The 25,885-nt window shown below is 42.3% G+C and overlaps 1 protein-coding gene across 1 annotated transcript in view; it reads right to left on the bottom strand.

Annotated features, from left to right (window-relative positions):
* Positions 1–25,885, bottom strand: part of MAMSTR (MEF2 activating motif and SAP domain containing transcriptional regulator) — a 226,524-nt gene that overhangs the window by 61,976 nt on the left and 138,663 nt on the right. The window contains exon 2 of the mRNA XM_078654933.1: positions 3,393–3,458. Coding sequence (XP_078511059.1) covers positions 3,393–3,458 — 66 coding nt within the window. The remainder of the gene's footprint in view (positions 1–3,392; positions 3,459–25,885) is intronic.

Here is a 25,885-nt window from a genome sequence, read left to right as displayed (position 1 = left end):
TTCACTGTCCAATGAGAGCAAACCAGGACCTGATCTATCCTAGGAATCAACGTCTAGTAGAGCATCATAGTCAGCATATAACTATTAGTACTTAGTGCGAGAATCCTTACATACAGACTCCCCAACCACTGTGCACCGAGTGCATTATTAGTCAGGGTTGATCCTCTTACTGCCCAATGAGGGCATCCCTGCGTAGGAACTAGCCTATTAGTGTACGAGGAGAACATGTCTAGTCAGTGCATGCAATAGAACAGCATCATTGGTTTGAGTCCATCTGTTCACCAAAGGAGCCTTCATCGCAAGAGTGCGACCTATTCTTGTCCAGTGAGGTCATACTTAGACAGGTTACATCCTACAAGTTGCACAGCGTGGAAAAGAAGACACTGAACGCAATTAGGACTGGCACAATATGGACCAGGGACTTTACAGCCAGGAGCAAGACTGTGAGAAGGCAAGTTGCCTACCACACTGAATCTGTTTATCACTTGATAGGTTTCAATGCAGGGACAGGGATATGGAAAGGCAAGTGACTGACTGCAGTTGGGAACCAAGGGCTCCTGCTAATCACTGGACAGGGATAATGCAGGCAAGTGAGGACTGAGAGCAGCAGGATATGAAACTACGTAGTTTAAAAAAAGAGGAGTACTGAAAGAAGGGGGACTGCAGTGCTAAAGATGGCAGACTGTTTATCACAAGTGAGTGTAATAAGGTGCAGGACAGAGATGGATGTACGGATGACTGCAAATGGGATTGAATTCCTGTGCTTTTACCACGAAAGACAGACTTGAAACAGTGCTCTGATAGTGTAACACAAGACTACTCCATCAAACCTTGTACCTCTTGGCCAACCCACGTTGCTCTTTTTAGGTCTCGGCTAGACATCGTTTGTGCTGTATCTTTGGGACATGTTGTATATACTTTGTGAGCTTCAGCCCGCCCATAGGCTTCCCATTTGCTGCTGTCTCCATAGTCACTCTCCTATTCTTTCTCTCCATTTGTCCATGGCATGCATGTGTCATGCCTCTTCCTGTGTTTAGTCCTCCCTGAGAGCAGGGTCGAATTACTATATCAATCTACTGGTCACATTTTAGCAACTGTTTTAAGAACAACTTTTTTCTTTGTTGAAAAGCAATTCCCACGATCGGTCATGTTTTCACTTGCTCTGAGCTCTGCTCCATTTTTGTCACATTTCCTGAGCATTCAAAGACTGAGAACAAAACATCTGTGAACCAACGGATCTAAATCACCTGGCTCCAGACTGGGCGACGGTGGGTATGATGTTAGCCAAATGTAATATCGCTAGACATTGGGGAGCACAGGTTACTCCAACACATTGGGAATGGTATAACGACATGTATGGAGCCATGGTGGTGGAGAAGGTGGTATATACACATATAGGGGGTGCCCTAAGAAGTGAAAGTGTGCTTGGGGAAAGTGGAACGATTTAAGAGGGAATATCAGGACTCTCCACCTGACGAGTCAGCAACAGATATTAGTGATTAAAGGAAGTGAAACAATGTTATTCACACAACTATATTGTCAATGCAATGATTGTATAACCCTTGAAAAGAGGCTGTTTGTGATGTGAAGCATGTAAATATATTTAAACATCTGTAACCGAACTGATGCATGTTAACCCAATATATATTAAAAAGAATTTAAAAAAAAAGACTCAGCACAAATGTGAGGAGCTGTTTACAGAAGACACCTTTTCGATACCCCCACTCCCTCCCTCATTGCTGCTTGTTTTTCTTGCTGTTGACTGTAGTTTTTCTTTCTTTAATGCAAGACAGTTAAAACCAAAGCTCATCAATAATATATGGTCTTCGTAAGCTTCTTGAGAATGAGAATAGAAGTTGGACAGCTTGAGGGGAAGAAGAAGTGTCAATTAACGTTTCCCTCCAAAATATGGGAGCATTTTGTAAGGCTGAATTTGGGGTCATGTAATAGACCCAAAGCTGTTATCTGGGTTAGGAGAGTTTTACCGCTCAGAGGCAGCCTGTATTATTACGCAAGTTGCCGAGGTAGCGGCAGACGGCAAGCGCTGATGCCGAGGAGCAAAGTGCTGGGAGTGGTGGCTGCGTCCACTGCTGCTGCTGTCTTTCCATTTCACCTGTGTGCCTTATGGGGATGCTTCTGTGCCCTGAGAGAGAGATGCTAGTGCAACCTGCGCCCTGAGTCCTGCCTGGTACATTGCTGGATGCCTTTATGGCCATAGTGTGGGAGAAAGCGGTGGCTCTGAATTTCTGTGCGACCTACAGCCCCTCCTAGAAGCCCCCTGGTAGGCAGCGTGGGGTATTTCTTTCTGTGTTCATTTAATTAATAGAAAAAAGGGCTACCTATCCTTGCATAACTTCATAAAGCTCACCGGAGGGGCGTGTTGTGACAGTCTTAAGGAGTCTACTGGTGCAACACGCCTAGGGGCCACAGTTTAGGCATTATAACTGCATCTAAGTACAAAGGCACAGCCCCATGTGATAATATTCAGCTGGGGGATCAGCACAAATGTGTAATACTTCTCTTATCTCATACGTTGCTCACAGAATCCCAAGGAATCTTGAGGGACATGTCAGACATTGGAATAGAACTCTAAGGTTATCAGATACTCCATGTCAAGATGGCTATTATCTTCAAACCAGGGTACACCTTTTCCGGTTATTGATTCCATGTGTTAGTTCACTTGGTTTAGCTGAGGTGGAAACAAGTAACACAAACCTCAGAGTGAAATATGTTAAAGGAAAGCTCAGGGTAGGACACCGGAAGCCTTGAACATATGAAGTCATGTAGAAACCATAATGTTGGTAAATTGAGAGAGAAGTTGCTATATAGGCATGCAAAAATAATGTGTGGAAAGGTCAGGAATTCACCTCTTTGAGATTATGTGGTATTGATTATGCTAATCAAGCCGGTACATAGCCCGCTTAATGCTTCATTTATTTTTTTAATCAATTTAATAATTTTAAAAATAACATAAGATCCGACCAAATATCAGACTTTATTTCCTGTCCCGCAAAATACCTCTGACGTCCTAGGCCATTTTACTTTTCACCTGCATTGCGGTCACATGTAAACCATACCTGAGGAATGGAATGTAAACATACCAACCAAGAAGTAAAGTACATATAAAACTCTTTAAATGCTACGTGTTTGTATTATATACATTTTACTTTCATGTATTCAGAAGAGACCTTGTCGCAAATCCACACCGTATATTTCCACTACACACAATTCCCATCCAACCCACATATTTCCACTACACACCCACCACATATATCCACTCTACTCCATAACACATAGATAAAAACACATTGACATTGACAACACCTATAGCTCTCGAATTGCTGAAACCTATTGGCTTTGCCAATTCTTGTTCAGCCCTTGTGAAGACTCACGTGAAAGGAGGTTCCGCTCATTGAGCTGTTCCTGAGAGCGTCGATGTTGCATTCTGAGTTGGAGCACTAGAAAGGAAAGAGAATGTAACACTTTAAATTATGATGTATTACGTGATTCAACCAAAGATTTCATAGCGTTCCATTCAAAGCATTTAAGTCCATGGACAACAGATATATAGTACTGTTCTGCACGTTGTGCCCTACCCAGCATTGTTGACACTTCTACTGTACATCGTTACTAGTGCTGGTACCGATTGGAAGTAGCTTTAGTTCAGCTATTTGGATTGGCTCTTACTCTCACAGTGAGATCTTTAAGAAGCTTTGAGCAAAGGTTTTCGGTCCTAGGTATGTGATCAAAGGCGATGGTCAATTAAAAAAAATGAATGAATACTATTGGCTATTTAAAGACAGCCAGAAATGGTTTGAGTTAATGTGTGTCAGGTTTGAACCTTGCCCGGTCCACTAGGACCCTATTCCTGCCACACTTTTATTTATATTATTAAAATAAAAAGTCAAGATATGTTACCATGCAGCTCCAGACGAAGGCTCAAGTCCAAAAGATGCAGAGCATTCTCTGATTTGAGTCCAGAACTCTGGAACTCTCTACTAAAGAAATTAATGGTATGCGTCCAATCTAATGATTTTTAAGTTAACGCTACAAGACCTGCTCTAAGAGACCCCTGTGTATAGTGTGCAATATAAACAGTATTAATTAAAGCTCAATAAAGTATAAAAAAGTGAAGAAGTCGTTGTTTTTCGTTGTTTGCCCAGTGAGTGGATACTGTATTTCCCTCCAGAACATAGTGATCTTCCTGATCACTAACAGCTCAGCACCTGAACAAGCAACACCGCATATCCAAACAACAAAAAGCACTCATTATAGCCTTATACCCTGCCGTAGAGGGCTATACCGGCTATTAAAGGCCCTCTCCAGCGTTAAAGGCCCCGAGCCGAAGGCGAGGGCCTTTAACAAGGGAGAGGGACTTTAATAGCCGGTATGCCCGACTACGAAGGGCTGTAAGGCTATTAGAACATTCTGCCACTAGAGGGCAGAATGTTCTAACAAAAAAAACCAAAGCCTTATGGGAGCGTGAGAGGATTAGAATCCCCTCAGGCTCCTTGAAACCTTTGTTCACAGCCAGAGCTGTGAGCAAAGAAACATTGGAATGTTGGAGCTCCGGGCTTACACCAGCCATTATAAGCCCAGAGCACTCCATAGGTTTCAATGGAGCTCCCAACATTCCAATGTTCTAATATTCGATAACAGAACCCTACTAACGAGAATACATTTTACCCAGTTAGAATTTGAAACTCTAGGAACCTTCATTCCGAAACCTCCTCTGCATCAAAGCGCTGCACCATGAGTGGCTGAAATGCCCACCACGCCAGATAAACTCCAGGCAAACTACAGGCTTCTTGTGAAGGTCTTCTGTGTGCTGTTTCCAAACAAGCATTGAGAGCAAATGCAAGATGCTTATTTTTGTGTCTGAGCAACTATGAATTAAGGATGGTGGGCTGCTGACTTTCAGCACTGAAAAGGGGGCACACACAACGTTTACAATATGGGTGATCAGTCCCAAAATAATGAGAATTAATATTCTTTTTTGAACAGTCATTCCTGCTGCCTTTATTAACACGCTCCCGGTGTAGCAGTGACTCTTCACCAGGTGTTAATTTTCTGCAGAATACAGAATGCTTGTTCTACAGGGTATTGTTGCCATGGTAAATCGCATAAAAATAGCATTTATATTATATGTGTTTTGACTCATTTCAAACTCAGTGGCTTGTGTGCAAAGACGTCACGTGGCATTAAATGTTTTTTAAAATACAGGACATCCTCTCTCTGAGTGTTATCCGGATGGCGAGGACCCCCCCCCATGACTTCGTACTCACAGTAATTTTGTGTTTTTTATAACGCTAGTTAATTGATTTTGCAACAATGTGAACAAACAGAACAGTGCATGCCACGGACAACATCAATAATAAAAGACGTTTATACCAATTCCTTACGGACTTTACAGCCAGTGCAGCCATTGCATCAATCCATTGTAATTCAGCCATTTAGCCCACATCTTCTTAGGCTTTTGGGGTCACCCTCTTACTTGATAGATAGATTCTTCCTGTTCCGTACACCAGTCCATGGCTGTAGGCCATGTCGCAAGCAAAGGCGGGTCAGCAGAGTTCCAATTGCACGCTAGATCCCTCTTTGCAAACATGGCTCTCTAACCAGTGTGCGATGCTCCCTGAAGCCCCCAGGGTTTTCCAGGATCCCCACAGTGCAATAAGAGGTGTAGGTCAATGGGTCTCTCCAAGTCACCTGAGAGAGTGGAGAAGACAGCCAACCAATCGGTCGCAATCACGGGGCATTCCCAGACTACATGAAAGAAGTCTCCTTCTTGGTCTGGGCATCTGAGGCATGTAAAAGAGGGTCATTTCATTTCCCTCCACAACCTCAGAGGTGACAGGTTGGTAAGGTGTAAGTACTTTAGTTGTATGGCTCGAAGTCGAGAAGATATTGTGAGCACTTGCGGAGCAATCCTGGAATCCTTCCACTCACACTTGTCTAGGGAGCCCATCCAGGTCTCCCATTTCCCCTCAATGGTAGAAAGAGGTCTGGCCCATCAATTACTAGAGACTTTTAAATCCAGGAGATGCCCCCTTCCCCCAGTGGACCCATGAGAATTTTAGCTTCCATCAGACTTTATTCAGGAAATTCCTCCAGGGAGTTGCAATGAGAGAGTACTTGGTGTGAAAGGTGGGGTCCACCAACCCCCACTTTAGCCAGTCATTCAGTACCAGCATGTGCAATGCCCAGTAATACAGACACAGATCAGGCATACCCAGCCCCCATCGAAGGTTGACATGTGTGCATTCCCAAAAGAAATGCTGTGGGATTGGGTTGCCCAGAGAAATGAGTGAAGTCTAGCTCGAAGGCTCTGGAACCAGGTCTGGAGTAGTAACAGTGGGACGTTATGGAGAACATACAGGAATCCTTAATGTTGCTGGGTTTTTATAGCGTGCACTGCTACCCAAAGTCATCCTGTTCCTATTGTGGCAGAACCGTCATTGTAATTAAAGCTGTCCTCCGCAGCAGCTTTGTCCATCTAGCAACGTCTTGACCCACTTTAGTGACCAGAGGTTTAAGGTTGAGGCACAAAGATAGTTTGGGAAGAAGGGAAATGTGGAGACCGAGGTATTGAAACTGATTCTATGAATAGGAAGTCACTCTTGTCAGTCCACTGCTTCCCTAAGTCTTGGGCCAGTTTACCAGCAGACCGGAGGCTTGTCCGTATAGGTTCAGTATGTAGAGAAGCCTAGGTCCTGTATCAGCGGAGCAAGTAAGAAACAGCAAAATATAATCAGCATAGAGCGTGATGCGGTTGTCCATGCCGTACATTCAGTAGAACCCCAGCTCTACTGCTAAAGCAAATAATAGGGAGGAGAGTGGGCAGCCATCCCATGCCCCTCTGAATTGGGAATGTAAAGGTACTGGAGAGTACCCCGTTTACTCTCACTTGCACCCTCGGTTGGGCGTATAACACTAGGACATAGGAGATGAATGGGGACCCAAATTCCAGGCAACAAAACACCCCATGAGGAAGTCCCAGTCAAGGGAATCAAATGCTTTCTTGAAATGGACAAGCATAAGCGCAAACAGACCTGTGAGCCAGTGATGGTGTGATAACGCTGCTTGAACTCTCCTTATACTCTGTCTCATGCTGCAACGGGGAGATGCAACCGCATTGGTCCGGAAGGACCAGTGCTGGCAGAATTTTAAGAAGACTATTGGCTAATACTCAGGTGCAAAGAGGAACTGCAAGGGTGGTATGAGGAACAGCAATCAAGGGGTCTCTCCGCTTTGTTTAGTACAACAATTATGGCAAAGTCTAGGTCCCAAGGGAAGGAACTCTTCCAAATTGCTTCATTAAACATTGAGAGTAAGGGAGGCACAAGACGTGCGCAGAACCTTTGATAGTACTCAAGAGGAAACCTATGAGGACACCGGGTCGTGCCTGGATTCATGTCCTTTAGGGCATCCTCCAGCTGTGTGAGCTACAGAGGATGTTCCATTTCATGCTGGTCAGGCATGGAGAGAGTTGGCAGGGGCAGGTCTGTGATGAGATGCCTAAAGGACTCCCTCACAGGTCTCAAGCACCTGGCATAGAGAGCTTGGTAGTAACTAGCAAAGGTAGATGTGATTGACTGGGCATCTATGACGGCGTCACGATTAGGGTTGACAACCCCAGGACCACCCTGGATGATTTATAATGAGTTGTCAGCCAATAAAGCAATTTGTTGGATTTATCTCCCCACTTATATACCCTTCTGGTATAGGCCATCCAACGTAGTTTTGCTTCATTAAGACAGTGTTGTCTAATGGTTGCTCTGTGGATGGCTACCGGGCGGCCTTCCTGGCAACCCGTTCCTACTTCTTCTTTCCACTCATTTTGAAGGGTTTGGGCCTCAGGCTCAATTATCATTCACAGTTTCTGCCTCTCCTGGGCCTTGAGGAATGATTTGATAAACCCCTTTACTCACTCCTTCTGGGCCACCCAGAGAGTACCTGGTGAGTCCACCGAGCTAAGCTCCAGGTATCCCTGTAGCTGCTGCATCAGATAAGGTGTGACCTTCCTGTTGAACAAGCACCAAGCATAGAGACACCAGATTGGGCGGTTCCCTTCACTTTGGGGCCCTAGGAGTATCATCACCAGGAAGTGATATGAAATTCCTATGGGGAGGATTTGCGCTTTAGCCGTTGTTAGCAAGTCTATGGTGGGTGGAAAGCGGAGGCAAATTCTTGATCGATATTTGTGGGCTGCTGAGGTGTACGTGTATTCCCAGACGGTTGAGTTGCTGACACACCAGGCTTTGCAGAGGCCAAGGCTCGTCACTCATTAAAACAATCCTGTTTCCTTTTCCCCTTTTGCTATCCTTGCACACAAGTGGTCCATCTGAGGAGACCGCACCCCGTTAACGTTCCCTCCGATGATCATGACTCTGTGCGAGAGCTCGAGGATACAGGGATTTGATAATCTCTAGCATGACTCCAGAAGTTGTTGGGGGGACATATACACTAAGCAGGTTATACGTCTGTCCCTCCAGTACCTTCCTCCAGTGCACAGTAATTGGTTTTGTGGGTTATTTTAGCCATGGCTCAACATTACGTCTAATTGTATTTTTGGAGTCTGTATTTTGCTTGTTTTGAATAGTATAGCTAGAAATGTGGTAATCATCACAGACTGGGCCATTACTAGGCCTCGCCTTAGCCTCAGACAGAGACGAGGCATGTACACATTAAATGTAAGACATGAAAGTGGCACCCTTTATATTATTCCACATAAAACCAACTATGAATCGGATCGAAAGATTCCTGGTTGAACACTTGCTACTGATCATAGAAAAACATATCAGCTAAATCAGAGGTGGACTTTCAGCTTTGACCACCATGGCTAACATTTCCCAGAGGCCTTATAGTGCACAGACCCGAAGCCCACAAACATGTGACGAGGTACCAAGAGGGAATCTAGGGCCAGATGTAGGAAGGCAAATACCGGTCGGTAACAGGTATTTGCAGATGGAGATGTAGGGGCCTGAAAATGTTGCAAATCGGTATATTTACAGAATCTGTAAATTTACCGATTCGGTAAAATACCGAATCGGTATATTTACCGAATCGGTAAATCTAAATGTAGGTGGCACTGTAATCAGTGCCACAGACCCTTACCAAATCGTTATTTACCATGGAATACTATTCCATGGTAAATAACGAATTCCTGTGTACATGCACATCTGTGCATCTACACCTGTACCATGTGACACACATACATGCCCTTAGGGCATGTATGTGTGCCGCATGGCACACAAGCCAGAATCAGGGGTGCAACAGGGTGTCAAAGTGACACCCTGTCCCCCTTGCAAAATCGGAATTCCCATAGGAATACCGCGCTGCATCGCATTTTGCAATGCAGGGCGAGCTACGAAATTCATGTTATTTATTAAATTGTTTACTTACCTCCAATTATCCATGTTCCGGTGTTTAGTACCCCCACCCTGCCCCTTCCCCGTCACGCCTCTCTGCCCCACGGAGCTCCCTCCACGGGCCGCGGCTGTGGGCTATGACCTGAACAACATCCTCACTAAAATGATGGCGAGTCACTTATGGTCCAGATAAATCATTAAAGTTGTGTTTTCTTTAATCATTTTAGTGGTAACTGGAGGTTAATAATGCTCGGGAGTGCCCACGTGGTACCCCTGAGCCCGGGGGACCGCCCCCTCCCCCGGGGCAAACAATTTTTTAAGCAGTGTTTTCACCAGAACGTCCTTCAAACAAATCCTGAAAGGATTTGCTGATAGGTAACAGTACAAAGGCTGTATATGGATGGATGCAAATGCGCCTTGAACAACATGGCGGGCACTAGCAACAGATAGCATAAGAATCTATGCAGGGGACTAGGCACAAACTCCAGGAATGTATATGGAACACTGGGTCACACTCTGTTGCGTCTGAAAAAGTCGGGCACATCAATCTCTAAGAATATTTGGGAGTCTTCAAACTTTTTTACTTGCCCCCCCCACCCCCACGCCGAATCCCCCATACCACCCGCCTGCCCCCTCTCCGCCCCCTTCCGCTCTCGATTTCCTCCCAACTGAGTGCCTGGAGAACATATAAAGTGCACTTGCTCCACCGTCTGTAAAAAAGGAGGCTCTGTTGAGTCGACACTTCCGTTTCAAAATCAGGATAAGTCAACACATCAGTTTCAGAATAAGGATTTGATTTCAGCCAAGCTACACCCTGGTCTGAGCCAGACTCCATCCGGACTGAGTGACGTCAGGTATGAGCTGGTCACTGGATATAGAGAGGCGGAGGCTTTTCTTTGTCTTTCCCGAGGGAAGCATTAGATTTCATTTTTTAATATCGAAATCATTTAACTGAACATACAGTCATGATATTTGCAAACCCAAATATTGTGTTCATCTTATTAAACATATTAATCACAAAAAACATGCTCGTTTGATAAAACATCCTTACACTCGCACAAATGTGCACTTAACTTTTGGGATCTTAAAGTTTAATTGTTAAAAATATATTTCAAAATATTACATCACATCGACATATATTTTGTTGTTTGCATAAATGGTTTAATAAAAGTAATATTTTAAACAAAACACAATGTTCCAACAGAAATGTGTTTTCTCAGTCTTACTGAGTCCATTAAGTTACAACCATCCAGCCCATCACCCTGCTTAGATGAAAGGAAGGATTTAAGATGTGCCAGGGTCAGTGTCACGAATAATAAGAACCCTAGCAGTATAAGGTTCCTGCTGTACTCAGACCCTGCTCAGAACAGTCCTAGTCGCAAACAGCCGCAAGGCTAGTCAGTCGTACTGTAATTAAAGCTCTGCAGATATTTCAGAATCATGCCACGAATAACACAAATCCCCGGAGTTGCACTCTGAGATGAATTATGGAAATGATGTGGCAATATTCACGCTTCCTAGGCCCTCTAAATCTTACGCCCCACGCATGGGCTGTCTGTATTATTAGATTCTCAGTCCCAAAGATGCCTTGTAGTCCCACGCCAGGTGTATATTTCTCACGTAGTCACTTTGTATTTTCTTCCTAGTGCTTGTAGTAATAGATTTATAAAAGGAGGTGAAGAACTATGGGAACCTGAATGCAGCAAAAATAAACAGGACTTGTTGAACTGCTCACACACCTGGTGTAGGGCAACTTGATATGGCTGCAGTCTTAGTAGAAAATGACTGTAATATGATTTACGGAGCCTTGTAATATGTCACTCATTTGACAGCCCACCCCCCTCGACTCACCCCTGTCAAGAGGTCTCAATCATATTAATGTTCCCAGCTGGAAAGCCCTAGGGTCGTGGGGAACTAGTGACTGGTGACTTGGGTGCCCAGCTGAGGTACTTGACCTCTTTACCTTGGAAAATGTGGTTACTCTGCACTCTAGCAGCTGATGAAGAGAAGCGAGGGTGCAGCCGTCAAACCATCAGCAGGCGGAGCACAGTCCGGGGACCTCCAGCAGAATCCCTCTAAGGGATCCTCACAGCAGAGGGTGTTAGGGTGCAGTCGCCATATTTCCTACGTGTCTGTAAGGACTGCTCCACCACAGTCAATGGATACACAATCAACGAATCACAATTTAATAAGAAGCATTTGGCAAAGACAATCAGCCCTGCTTTGCCAGTGCGTAATCGCTACCCGTATTCACTTTGAAAATGTTTGTAGAATTACAGCACAAGCAATGGCAACATTAATAACAAAAGGCGGCCATCTTGGAATGATATGTTGTCGACCTCCAAGATGGCTTCTATGTCACATCTAGACACAACTTGGTGGCCATTTAGGAACAATTTAACAATACTTATACAAAATAACATTATGCTGTTTCCAATTGACCATCACTTTTCCTATAGATATAACATAATGGAAATCTTGGGAGTGAGCAGCTAGTCGGCAGGAGGGTCAGCGGAAGAGAGAGAGCCTGGGTATGGAGAAGAGTAAGACACTGCGCGTCAGAAGTGCTCGGTGTTGCAAGAGCACAAGAGGAAGTGAAGGGAGTGATGGAGCGAGGAAAAATGATAAATTATAAGGAGGCAGGGTGGAGGGGACAATATATAAGGTTGACTGAGAAGGGGGTTTAGAAGATGATAGGGAGAATGGGAGAGCAACAGAGAGAGAAGAAGCTCAAGTGCAATCAAGGTCAGCAAAATGAAAAATAGTTCCCTGACCGAAGCAGTAGAAGGATACACTCAACCAGTCAAAAAGTAAAGAGAAATCCAAATGTTCCAGGGGTGGGACAATCAAAAAATAAAGAAAATGCAATTGAACCAGGATCACAAAATTAAAACAGAAAGAAATTGATCAAGATCAATGGGCAGACCCAAAAGCCACTTATGTACCCAACAAGGGCAGGGGACCATAGAGCCTGCACCTAACCTGTGTTCCAAAAATGCAATTCACTCAAGTATTTAAAAGTGTGTGCACACACTACTAGCACCTGCTGCCAAGGTGCATGTACCACACAGGTTTCAAGTAACAATATGAAGCGTAGCGGTGCACCACATCAATAACCAACATTTGATAAGAGGAGAAACCACCTCAATCAAACAAATAAACACTATGCGGTTCTTGTCTTTATTTTCTTTTCTTAAAATGCATCACTCATATGCAGTGAAGACAGCCAACACATTTCGTCCATAACAATGGACTTCTGCCGGGCAATTATAGTCTCAGAAGGTACTCAACAACTCCTGTCCGTGCTCCTTGCTCTTGGGGAAAGCAGATGGGCCCTAACGGCTTTCGCACCAATTGGAGTGCCCATCAGGGCTTAGTGGTCCGACCTTTCCCCGTTATTATTACCCCACTTGGGAACTATTCTTGCTTTGCATATCCACTCTAGTAGTGGGATCCTGGACCACAAGGAAAGATACTGTTCGTGGTCCATACGGACATTGAGATTTTTTCAATGCAGTTCTTTTTATTCAAACTCAAAAGAGCTGCATTTCTTCAGAACAAAATTACATTAGTGTTTCTACTGAAAAGTAGGCAGATTGTTTAAGAAATCACCAAAAAGCAAAAGCGCCACACAAAAGCTGTGAAAAATATTGTAACAGACGAGCAGATTGGGAAGAATCAGTATCCTGTAGGTACCCAAAATAAAGAGAGCAAAGTGAGGGGCATAAACCACCAAAATACAATTTCTCCCTCACACATAAAAGAAGGCGCCATATCAACTAAGATATAGCGCTGTCCTGCTGTCTCCCTAGTGATGGTGCACAATCAGGCTACCTAGTGCACTGTGGTGCAAGGTGCCTGTTTCATTTCCAGCATAGGTTTTGTGCTGAAAAAGTACTGTTCCAGAACAAACTACTACACCTAGGCAAACTTTAAAACGTTTCCCACTTTGAATGTGTCATGCACAGTGCAGAACAAGCTTGGATAAAGGAAAGCATTTTCTCCTTTTTACTTCTGCCTCAATGAGGCAATATTTTGTGGTACAAAATCCTTTCTAGTTTTGTTGAAAAATAGGGATTTGCATCAACATTCATGAGTAGTTGCATGTTAACACCCATGTGACACCCATGGAAATGCTCCCATGATGTTAAGTGACAAAAAGCAGCACACATTTTGTGTTATTTTCAGGCAAGTTTGCGGCACAAAGCGTGTTTTTTGAAGGAAAGGAAACTCAAAATAGACATTTTGCGCTGTTTGTATCATTTTTGGTGATGCAAACCTGGCACAAAATGTTAGTAAACTTGCCCATAGTGTTTTTTGTTTGATTGATGAAAGTAATTTAAGCTAATTAAAAGCTAATTAAAGTTTTCAGCTCTGCAACATTATTTGTTGTTTTTTTCGTATTGCTCTCCTTGAAAGAACAAACCGTACACAAATTAATTCATTTAGGAGAGAAAAAAGGGAAAGTGATAGACTGCACAAACTGTGTGGACCAAAGATATTACAGTGCTGCGTAAGTTATGACGATGGCGTAACTCTAAAAGGGGGCTTTCCCAACCATTGAGGACACAGGTGAACTTGGTTCAATGCACTAGTGATGAAAGCGAAAAACAAGGTATTGTAGCCCTGCAAGACACTATACAATGTGTAATTGACATAGAAGCATTGCTTTTAGGTTACTAACAATCCCATGAAGGGATCAGGGACACCGTTGAAACAGCAACAAACTTTATTTAGTTATTCACATTATCACACACACTGTACTAAGAAAAAATGAACACTTTTACGTGAAAAGTATTAATTACTACGGGAATAATCTGTTTCTCAGTACATCTAAAACAACTACAGAGAATATTATAAAAACAGCAACAATTATACATAATGAGACCAAAATTAGCATTTCCAGCATTGCTAAAATCTCATTAAAATTTGTATCTAGAACCTGAAACCCTAACGCCTACTTCTATGTGCTATTAATGAGAGCATGAAAGGTAGAGAAACTGGCAGTACAGAGGTTTTTTAGAGGGGAGATATACTGCATATCTTGCTAAAAGCAAATGCTGTCTTTTATCAGTGGAGGCATGAAGACAGTGTTCCCCGCAAAGGGCAAACACCCTCTGCGGTAGCAGTCAGATAATCTTCCTCCGGGACTAGGCTTCATCAACTTCAGGCTTCAGGCAAGATGTAGCATCAGCAAAGTGTTATGACCGGAGGTGAAACCAAATTAGGCAACAATCTCAGGCGATGATCTGGGCGAAAGACCTCTTCTGAGTGGCTGTCCTTATATACTAAATCTTACCAGAAACTGGAATTTCTGACATAAGTTTAGGAATGTTTAACATAGATTATCTGCATCAAGGTATGCTTCCGAGACATTTTCTCATGAACATATAAGGTAAAAGGAAGTCAATTCAGAACACATTATTTTGGTTATACGCCTATATCTGTTCTTATTTAACCTTGACATGGTGAAGAGTAGACATTTGACCCAAACGAATGTTGCATTAGATAGGATATCTATGTCATTAATGGAAGAACTTGACACTATCACAATTCCTGGAAAGATAAGGTCTAGCGGCATCTGTACCAAAAGGTAATTATGACAATGATCCTGCATAAATCGGGGAATATGGTGATGTTAATTGCATTAGTTAAGGAAGATGGAGACCTCCATGGACTAAGATGGAGTCAGGGACTCCATAAAATTGAGTCAGACCTTAGGGACTTTATGCTATCCTCGGCTTGTACATCTGGATGTGAGGTCAAAGGGGCATGTCTAACCAGTAGGGATTTAACTATTGTGTAGGGAAATCAGTGATGACATGAATATATCATAAACTGTCTATATTGTTTTATGCATGTTGGCCAATAAACATACCAGTAATATAATGAAAATAGGCCAGATAAGAACACATGCGGTATTAAAAGCAAAATTTTAAAAGGTATTTTAAAAAAGAAAAGCAAAAAGGTTTTCTTTTCAGTCCATTGTTCATACAGGCTTTTGTGATACATATGGGAAATGCATATCATGATTAAAAGGTGGACTTATGGGTTGAGTTTGCTTCTCATCAGAAGACATGTTGACACATGGCTGGTCTTTGCAGAATCCATTCAGTGCATGTTCATGGATAACAGTTTGTGTGTGACTAGGGATCAACAATTGGTTGCTACTCTGAGGCACTCGATGTTGGTTGTGGCTCCTCTCCAGGTGTCTTGAAGGACAGTCAAGCCATTCATCAAGGGCTGCGTGGAAAAGTGCCTCTGGTGATACTGCTCTGTCATAAGGGACAGGTGCTTTGCTCTGTATTGTTTCTGGTACTCATATGTTTTTTTCCATATCAGGATAAGGAACTGGGGGCTGCTCCAGATGTAAGTCCAAGATGATGTCAGTCAGACAGTTTATGCATCAGAACACAGGTTTTACTTGTTCAGCATTTATCTTGCATTAATTATGCATTCATTTAGCAAAATATGAGCATCCAGTGTTTGCTGAGTTCAGATCGCCAAGCATGTCCCATGTAGTCTCTGCAGCTTTGTTCAGCAGGATACATGTACTTCATGCTGTTGATTTCTTTGTTGGAGCAGAAGAAAGATGATAGTACCACAGCCAATTAGCAGTAGGATGATCGGCAATCCTCCAAAAAGGCTGGTGAACAGGGAATGAAAGAATGAAGGAATTAGTCCAAATATTTCTTTAAATTCAATCACCAAACCAGATCCATTCTTTTTTTTAAATGCACACCAGTTGTAATAGATAAATTAAAATCCCTTGCACAATATCTGCAATTTGCGTCGGGTGATGTTTGTGTAGCAGACTCTGAGTTTCAAATTGACTTCTTTTTGTAGGAGGACAATAGTTTGATCAATTTGCCAAAACGTATAGATTCCATTCTTATACTAGGCCAAGGGATGTTCCTAATGGCATTTCGCAGCAGAGGATACAAGGTCCTTCCACAACACTGTATTGTTTCTGAAACCATTATCAAATACTGCTGGCCAGGTACCAAGTCACAGCAAGTAACATCTGTTATGAACAAATAAAATTAGTTATTCAAAAGATCATGATGTATGGGAAAAAAAGCAAGGGGGTAAACAGGTAAGATACAACTTAACCCTCGATATAAAGCGCTTAGATTCTGCGCAAATCTATGGTGTTATACAGAAGGGAGTGCCCAAAGGATTTCTGCAACTTGCTGTACTGATATACCATGGGTCATCCTCCCTTTCATTTAAACAGATGTGGGTGAAAGGACATTTCCAGGAATGGAACAGTTGTGAATTGTGCATAGTTTCATACCAACAAATAGATTTATATTTTTTACAATAATGAAAAGGAAAGGTTATTATGGATAAGGAATTACTATCATGTAACCAGACAATACGAGACGAGGCATGTCACTGACCATAAATGTTGTATCTCCAACTTATTCTATGCTTAACAAAGTGTATGTATACTCTTTCTTAGCTATTGTTTTTTAAAGTGAGTGTCAAATTATATAGTTTAAATAGGGCTGTTTCTATAAGTAATTACTAAGGCACAAAACCAGGTCTGAGTGTTTGTAATGCCTAGTTTAGTTGTATAATTGTTCTTAACTGAGTCTGCCCATGTTGTAACAAATTCAGATCTCCTTTCATGATGTCTAGGGCTGAGACTTAACAAGTACACTTTTTAGAGAGTGTGTGCACTCCATTATCAAGGACTTTAAAACCGGTTTGCATGCTTTCCTGATCTATTTGCTTAATTCTTTCAGAAGCTTCTTTTTCAGAATATGTATTAAATTCTTCATAGTTAACATATATTCGAGTGGCAAGGAATCTTCTATTTCTGTGAGGACGTGGTCCCAGCAGGGAGTCAGAAAAAGTCATGTTTTCAATAATGGAAGAAAAATGTTCTTTCACAGCTGAGAGACTAGAATGTTCTAGCCATCGTCATAACTTGCCTACACTGTATCTGGTAACCATTATACTTGTTTGCGTATTGTAATGTGGATCAGGATGATTATGTTTCGGTCCATGAGTGTTGGAAAGGAAACACTGTATGCATGTCTTAGAATTATAAGGCCAAACTTTCAACAAAAGATTGTGTAGAGTGATAAGGTCCATTCTGTATCCTATTCTGTATGTCTGTGTCATGTGAAGTTGTCAATTATTGAACATAAGCAAATTTACTTTTGGAATAGAAGGCTACTTTACACCCTTCATTGTTCTAAATTCAAGACAGGGAGTCTGCTGGATAGTTTTATTCAGAAAGATTATTTCTTTTGGTATTATACAGGCTCAAAAAAAGGCTTCTTTGCCTTGAATCTGCCAGAATTTGTTCCCCCAAATACTTGTTTTATCGACATTTGCTTTCTAATACTCATATCCTTGAGTAGCCAGGTTTTGATGAAACTCAGTAGAGTAAATCATCCTGTTGGTAGTGATTAGATTCTTTCGGGAGCTGCTGTGGCTTCTGTGGCTTCTGAGTAATATAAATGGCTGAAGGGAGTGACCTGTCAGTACCTCAAAAGTAAATTCACTTATTTAGGAAATCAGAATGGCTCTCCAGAAGTGGAACCTCACAATGTTCATATTGTGTGAAATTATGAACTTCTCTAGGATAGCTAGTCCTATGTATGAAGTAATGACCCTAGCAATTATAGCAACATTTCTATGTAGTTTGCTGAATCCAAATAAGGGTCTTCTTTATTCAAAGTAGCATATGCCTGTAAATCAGACATCATTTTTCTAACAGTGTCAATGTCCCAAATATCTGAAAGAGAACTGGGTATTATAACATCATTCATTGAAACTTTTATCACATAAGGCAATTGCAATGTCTCAGTGGGTACAATAATCTGATATGGAACATTTTCCCAGGCTACGCCCTTGGGCATAGGATAAGCTGTAATGTTTGCAGTGTAGAGACTTCTTCAGGCTCTGTGGGATGAAAATTAGGCTGTAGTTCACAAATCACAGGGGAAGCAATTGCCCTGGCAGGGACAAGGTGTCAGTTGAGTAGCAGTAGCATGATGAACATCGTTGACAACTACACGATGAGAAGAAAAGTTCCTAACGTGATCCAGGCAGAGGACCACAGTGGAATTAAATACCCGTCACAAAACCATTGACAAGCACGCAACAGTCTCTGGTGGTGAGTGACTGTAGGAGGGGGAAGCATCCTGAGTCATATTAATTGTCATTAGTCTTACAAGGTTCTCGAAAGAGTACCAGTTCAAATGAAGTAGCATCAGATGGAATTTCATAGTAAACCATGGAATTACGTTGGACAGTAGCCACTGTCATATCAGCACTATGAGCTGTGCTTGTTGGACTCTGTGTTCTGCATAGAGTGTTCAGCTCAAATATCCATGGCTGGGAACTCGAGCTAAGAAAATATACATGGCTGGGGACTCGAGTTAGGAATGTTACTGCTTTGTTCAGAGGGTGGAGTATTCCAAATAGGGAGTATCTGGGTGGCTGTACTCTGAATCCTTCTTGGTGCCTGTGGCATCTGGCTGGAGAAGACTGGCCACATAGTGTTTTTAACATGGTTGGGAGACACCTGTTTTCTTCTTAATCCAGGCAAAGGTGGCAGGGTAACAGTTATGTTATCTTTTAGCCCAGGAACAGCGAGAGATGATCTGTAGGATGGTTCAAAGGCCTGATTCTCTTGGGTTTTCTCCCTAATTAGGTCCCCAATTTTGGGCACCCACCTGTCGGAAGCAGTAATAACCTTCTCTTCATAGGTGGCACTTCAGAATGGTTTGTGTTAGACAGCTCCTCTCTGACTTCTTGGACACTCTGCAAAACATTCAAACGTTTCTCCAAGTCAAAATTATCTTTATCCAACACCTTTCCAGAATTATCTAAGCCAAGCACATACTTGGGAACTCCGAAGAGAACCTTGTGTGGAGTGGGTTCTCCCAATACTCATCTAGTCAAGTTATTCAATGCTCTCTGAACTCCAAATAGATTATGATACCAACTAAGCCCTGAACGTAATATCCTAGCAGTCAAAGCTTGTTTAATCATACCATTGGCTCTCTACAATGCCATTTGATTCAGCTTTGAACGTGTTGCAGAATTGCAGACAAACTCCCAGAGTAGACACTGAATCCCTGCATGCCTTAGAGGCAAATGCAGGACCGTTATCGAAATTAACTGCTCCCATGGACACTAGGCACTGTAAATCTTTTGCAACTGCTGAAGCATAGCATTTCTCTGTGGGCAAACCCATAGGAATCTAGAATATGAATGAATGGCTACCAATATGTACTTATATCGGTTAGTGGAATTTAAAGGACCGATGTTGTCCACATACATCACCCGGAAGGGGATATTTGAGATAATGAGGGGATCTGTCAAGGGCCTTTTAACAGTGAAAAGTTTAATCTGGTAACAAATATCACATTGTCTAACATAGTCCCTAGTTTGTTTGTATCAATTAGGTCACCAGTAGCGTTGCTGTAGCTTTGCTAAAGTTGCATTTATTCCTGCATGTGCAGAGGCCAGCCCCTCATGTGCTTCTATGATTAATTCTAATCTAGACAGGTTATTAGGTATTACTCTGTCTCCACTCCTGATTTTGTAACTACCGGAATTGTATCTGAATTATCGGTGTATGAGTATTCGGGAGGAAATCCTGCAGGAGGTTTCCCGTTTCTTGATTGCTTTAATGGCCATTAAAATATCTGTGTCAATCTTCGTTTGCGATCTGATTAAGACTGCCACTCAGGCAGTCTGAATTGCAGCTTTTACCACTTGGTCTGCTGCAAAGTTCCATTTAGAGTGAATACCACTATACTGACCGTCCAAAGTTTGCCTCACATGGACCAATGGAAGCTTTTCTTATAAGACAGTTACCTTTCCCCAAAGTTGTTTATTTTTTATAGGCTTTCCCTTTGAATCCATTCAACCGCCAATGTTGCAAATCAACATGCAACTTGCACACAGAGAGCTGAGTCAGACTCAAATAGTGTGGGAACTGATGAGTCAGTGTTTTGCAATGCGAGTAGCAGGGCATGTAATTCTGCATGTTGTCCAGGACTGCTACCTAAGTGTTTGGTGTGGGTGCGTTGCGGAATGAATCCACCATCTTTCACCTCACCTTGCACTGCTGTGCTGTCTACAGAGTACTTACTTTTGGTTCCTACCGCAGGTTGGGCTGAGCCATTTGTGTAAAGGATGCTCTGGTAAGACTCCACAGGTAAATGCCTGGAGTTGAACTAGTATCCTGTTTATATTGAAGAAAAGCTTGTGTATGAAGAGTGGGGTCAAACTGAAACTTTACATCTACTCCATTTAAAGAAGAGGCCCACTGTACCCATCTTGGATGCAGAGCAAAAGCATTAGGAATGCTTGCCTTTTTTGTTGCCTCTAGTGCTGGGATGGAAGCTGATTGCATAGTCATCAGGATTTTTTCAATAGAAGCATATCATGCCTCAGCCAGGGAATACAAATGAGACTTGTAGGCAATGGGGAAGGTCTGCCCTTCATTGTAATTCACGTAGGTGTGCCCATAATGACTGGCTATGACTCTGATAACAAGGATGGCTTTATTGTCCCTAGTTTGTAAATATTTAGTCTCAAGCATGCCTGCTTGTAGAGCACACAAGATATCAATATGTGCGCTCAGCTACTGCTTAGAGGAAAATGTGGGAGAAATCAGGTCAAACAAAGGCTTCAGTCTCTGTGGGTAGAGAGGCAGATAAGTATGTGCACAGTTAAGAAACCCCAACAGGGATTGCAACTTTTTCAGTGTGTCACGAGACTGCAAGGTAGCACATTTATGAAGGAAGTCTGGGGCTAGACCCTTGCCCTCGCTGGATATTTCATATCCAAGGAAAGTCACTGTTAGGAAGGCGATCTTTTTTTTTAATTAATCTCTTAACCATGTGATGTGAACGTAGTCACTACTCTAGCTACCCTGGTAAGGTGTAGATTCAAGTCATAATCTGTTAAGTAGACATCATCAATGTATGACAATACCTCACTATCTGGTTGTCGGATTTCCATGATTCGCACTGAAAACAAGCCAGGACTATTCTTATAGCCCATGGGTAATCGTAGGAATAAAAACTGCACACCTTTGAAACTGAAACCAGTTAGATACTCACTCTTTCTTATATCCCATAGGCAATCATGGGAATGAAAACTGCACACCTTTGAAACTGAAATCAGTTAGATACTCACTCACAGGTGCTATATTTTGACTGAAAAACCCATTGGAAATATCCAGTGTTGTTATGTATTTTTTCCGCACCAAGTTCATTATGCCAGGACTGAAGCCTCTCCCTTTATGTTGATTAGAATAGTAGAGGAAGTTGTATAGAAGATTATCATTAACTTAATTCCTAAATCCAGAGCTGGTGCAGCTCCAGGTTTGTTTGGTACTTGTCTAAGTACATCAGGGAGGACTGCCAATGAAAGAGTACCATGTGTACAGGTAGAAGTGCATGCAAAAATGCTTCCCCAGGAGTAACAGTCCTCTACTAGGAGGGAACTTCCAAGATGAAGACACATAGTCAGTCTTCTATGTTTATCTTGGGGCATAGTGTAGGGATACACTGCTTCTAACTGGTTCATCTGGTGAGCAATCCAGAAAGCCATTTCATCACGCTTCGCTGGTGCATTTCCCCATGATACAGTTCATGTAGTCTGTAGACTACTGGTTTGTATATTTGCGGGAGAGGCAGCCCTTGCTGCAACATCAGGTCTGGAGCTCAGAGTACGTTGCACAAACTGTATAAGTTTCCTGTTTAAAGTTACTATGTAATTTAATTCCTCTACTACTGCCACATGGGCTTGAGTTTCAGGGCAAGGAACAGGAGTGTAACCAGCCAACACTGGCCACGTAGCCTCCTCATTGCTTAGAGGCCGTAAACGAACATGACTGTGCTGTGTGGAAAGTGACCACCAAACTAATTTTGGTGTTCTTGGTATTTCAAAGAGATTTCCATTACTTGGTAACCCGTATAATTTGCAGGTGGTCCTACCACTGTATATTCATGAAATTGCCCTGAGGCAGCATCAATAGGCTCAAACTCCACCCAGGAGTAAAAAGTCTCAAAGGCATACGCTGGATGTGGCGCTATTACAAAAGTAACTGCTCCCACTCCATTGGGTACCCCTTTTAGCTTTGAGGTGTTAAGTAACTGTTTCCCTTCAATTGGCCCCTATAACAATAGGTGCTGCCATGATGAATGGATTCAATTTTAAACTGGAATCAAGGAATTATAAAACCCACAGAATGGGAAATAGCATTTTGAACTTGACAAACCTACGGAAATAGGAGGTCCCTTATTCCCTATGGGAAGTACGCATGAATACTACAAATATCTGTAATTATATAATAATGGCTCAAAATGTGTGTGAAAAGTGTAAACTACTCAAGGCATAGCGTAAGATACAAGCTCCGTGTTAAGTATCAACTGTTGCGTAAGTTAGGATTTTGGCATACCTTTACAAGGGGTGCTTTCACACACACGGGTGACACAAGTGAAGTTTGTTCAATGCACCAGTGATGAATGTGAAAGACAAGTTATTGTAGCACCACAAGACTCTATGCAATGTGTAACTGATGTAGAAGTATTGCTTTGGGTTACTAACAATCCCATAAATGGACCAGTGCAAACCTTATTTAGTTATTCACAGTATCACACACAATGTACTAAGAATGAACACTTTTACGTTCAAAATATTTATTACTACAGGAACAATCTATTTCTCAGTAAATTTAAAACAGCTGCACAGAATTTCATAAAAACAGCAACACGGCACATTATAAATAACAACAAAATGAACATTTCCAGAATTGCTAAAATGTTGTCTAAAATGTAATCCAGAACCTCACACTCTATCTAATGCCTGCTTCTATGCGATATACTATGAGCGCCTGAAAGGCAGAGAAACTTGCAATGTAGAGTTTCTTAGGGGGGAGAAATGCACTGCATAGCTTGTTGACAGCAAAGGCTGTCTTTTATCAGTGGAAGCATGAAGACAGTGTTCCCCACGAAGGCCAAACACCCACCCCAGTAGCAGTCATTTGGTCTTCCTCCAGAAGGAGGCTTTATCAGCTTCAGGCGAAGTGTAGCATTAACAAAGTGCGAAGTGAACTGGCAGCAGGTGAGACTGCCTCTTGCAGAAGCTAGTGCGATAATTTGGACGAAAGACCTCTCCTGACAAGTGGTCAAGTGGCAGTCCTTATATAGTAAATCTTATCAGAAACTGGAATTTCCGACATATGTTTAGGAATGTAAAACATAGATTATGTGCATCAAGTTATGCATCCTTAAGAACATATAAGGTAAAAGGAAGCCAATTAAGACTAAATTGTTTTTTTTATATGTCTGTATTTGTTCTTATTTAACCGTGCCATGATGAAGGGTAGACATTTGACCCAGACGAATTTCATATTAGATAGGGTATCTATGTCATTATTCAAAGAACTTGACGCTACCGCAAGTCCTAGAAAGATAAGGTGTGACGACATCAGCGTCGAAAGGTAGACATGACAATGATTCTGCATAAATCAGGGAATATGACAAGGTCCACTGTCTAAGTTAAGGAAGATAGTGACCTCCATGGACTAAGATGTAGTCATGGTGGGAACCGGCATTAATGGTCTGAGCCATGTGTGCCATTACAACACAGCATTACCACACTTGCCTTTACCACGCATGCCTTTACAACACTTTTCATTGTCAAAGCATGGAAAAGGCAATCAATGCACCAGACTCGGAGTGAAAGGGCAGGGGATGGGATGTGTTGGAGACTTGGAGGGACTTCCTGCCCAGAAAGGATTGTGAGGAATGAGAATTCTTAGGGCGCAGCTTGGGGAGCTATTTTCTGGGCTGGGTTTGGGTCGGGGTAGTTTTTTGGGCAGGGAGGACGGTTTTAGGACAGAGGGATTGAGGCAGGGTAGTTTTCAGGGCTGGGGGCCGGTCAAATTTTAGGACTCAGGGAGGGTGGTTGGGTTAGTTTTTATGACTGGGGCATGGGTTTAGGGCTCAGGGCGGGGGGCTGTGGTGATTTTAGGGCTGCGGTAGTTTTTAGGGCTGGGACCAGCTTTAGGACTCAGTGAGGGAGGATTGAGGGTGTTATTAGGGTGGGGTCAGGTAGTTTTCAGGGTAGGGGGTCGTATTTTAGGGATCAGGGTGGGAGGCTACAGTGTAACCTTTACCACACATATGCCTTTACCAATCATGCCTTTACAACAAAATTTGCTGTAACGGCATGCACAAAATTTGCTGTAACGGCATGCACAAAATTTGCTGTAACGGCATGCACTCCCTGCCGCGGTTGTGGTAAAGACTGCATTGTTAAGGCATGCAATGTAATCGCATGCATGGTTCTGTCATACATCCTGTCAGGGCCTACATAAGGAGTCATGCCATAGGAACTTTACGTCAACAGAATTGTTGAGTACCCCAGCAAGTGAAGGAAAGAGGAATAACATGTGATATTGATTCTATGAACTTGTTATAGCAAATGGATTTTGGAGAATGAATGATTAAGCACCTCAGCAATTGGAAGAAATGGAGTGAATGAATGGAAGTGAGGGTGGATTAAGTTGAATATACATGTTAATAAATCAAACATAAATAAATACATGAATTAATCATAATTGTGGTGATGAAGGAATGCATCAGAAGCGTTGAAAATATAAATAAGTGAGCAGCATAATTTATTAAAAAATTAATTGACTGACTGACCACATGAATGAAACGTTAATAAACAAGGATTTACATGTAAAATAAGCTTTCAAGCTTCTTCCACCTTAAGCCAATTTCTAAGCACTCCTGATTTTTCCAGAGAAGCGAAATGAGTCAAAATAAGACTTGGGGCCGATGTAGGAAGCGTAATTCCGGTCGGTAACGGCCAAAATTACCGAATTTCGGCCGTTACCAACCGAAATTAGGCTTTTCATATGTAGGTAGCTTAATTTCAGATTCGGTAATTTACCGAATCGGTATTTAAGAATTCGGTAAATTACTGATTCTTAAAAATACCGAATCGGTAAATTACCGAATCTGAAATGTAGGGAGCACTCAAATGAGTGCTTTTCCCATCGTAGGATTCGTTATTTACCACCAACTAGAAGTTGGTGGTAAATAATGAAAAATTTAGAAAAAGCATTATTTTTGCTTTTCCAACAGTGCCATGTTGCAGACATACATGCCCCTAGGGCATGTATGTCGCCAACATGTGCACCCATACACATATGAGGGGTGCAACAGGGTGTCAAAGTGACACCCTGCCACCCTTCAATGTTTCCCCCATTTACCGAATCGGTATTTAACGATTCGGTAATTGACATTCATTCCTATGGGCCTGGTGGCCCATAGGAATGAATGGCAATTACCGAATCGGTAAATACTGATTCGGTAATTACCGAAACTTACCGATTCGGTAATTATTTAAGAAAAATTACCTACATCCCATTTGCCTGTTCTTAAATACCGAATCGGTATGATTCGGTATTTAAGAATCGGTAATCTGGGATTACCTACGTCGGGCCCTAAGTGATTTGC

Source organism: Lissotriton helveticus, chromosome 7 (assembly GCF_964261635.1).
Source record: "Lissotriton helveticus chromosome 7, aLisHel1.1, whole genome shotgun sequence".
In the NCBI taxonomy this organism is placed as follows: domain Eukaryota; kingdom Metazoa; phylum Chordata; class Amphibia; order Caudata; family Salamandridae; genus Lissotriton; species Lissotriton helveticus.
The sequence above is the reverse complement of the archived record's forward strand: the minus strand, read 5'-3'. Positions and strand labels throughout refer to the sequence as shown.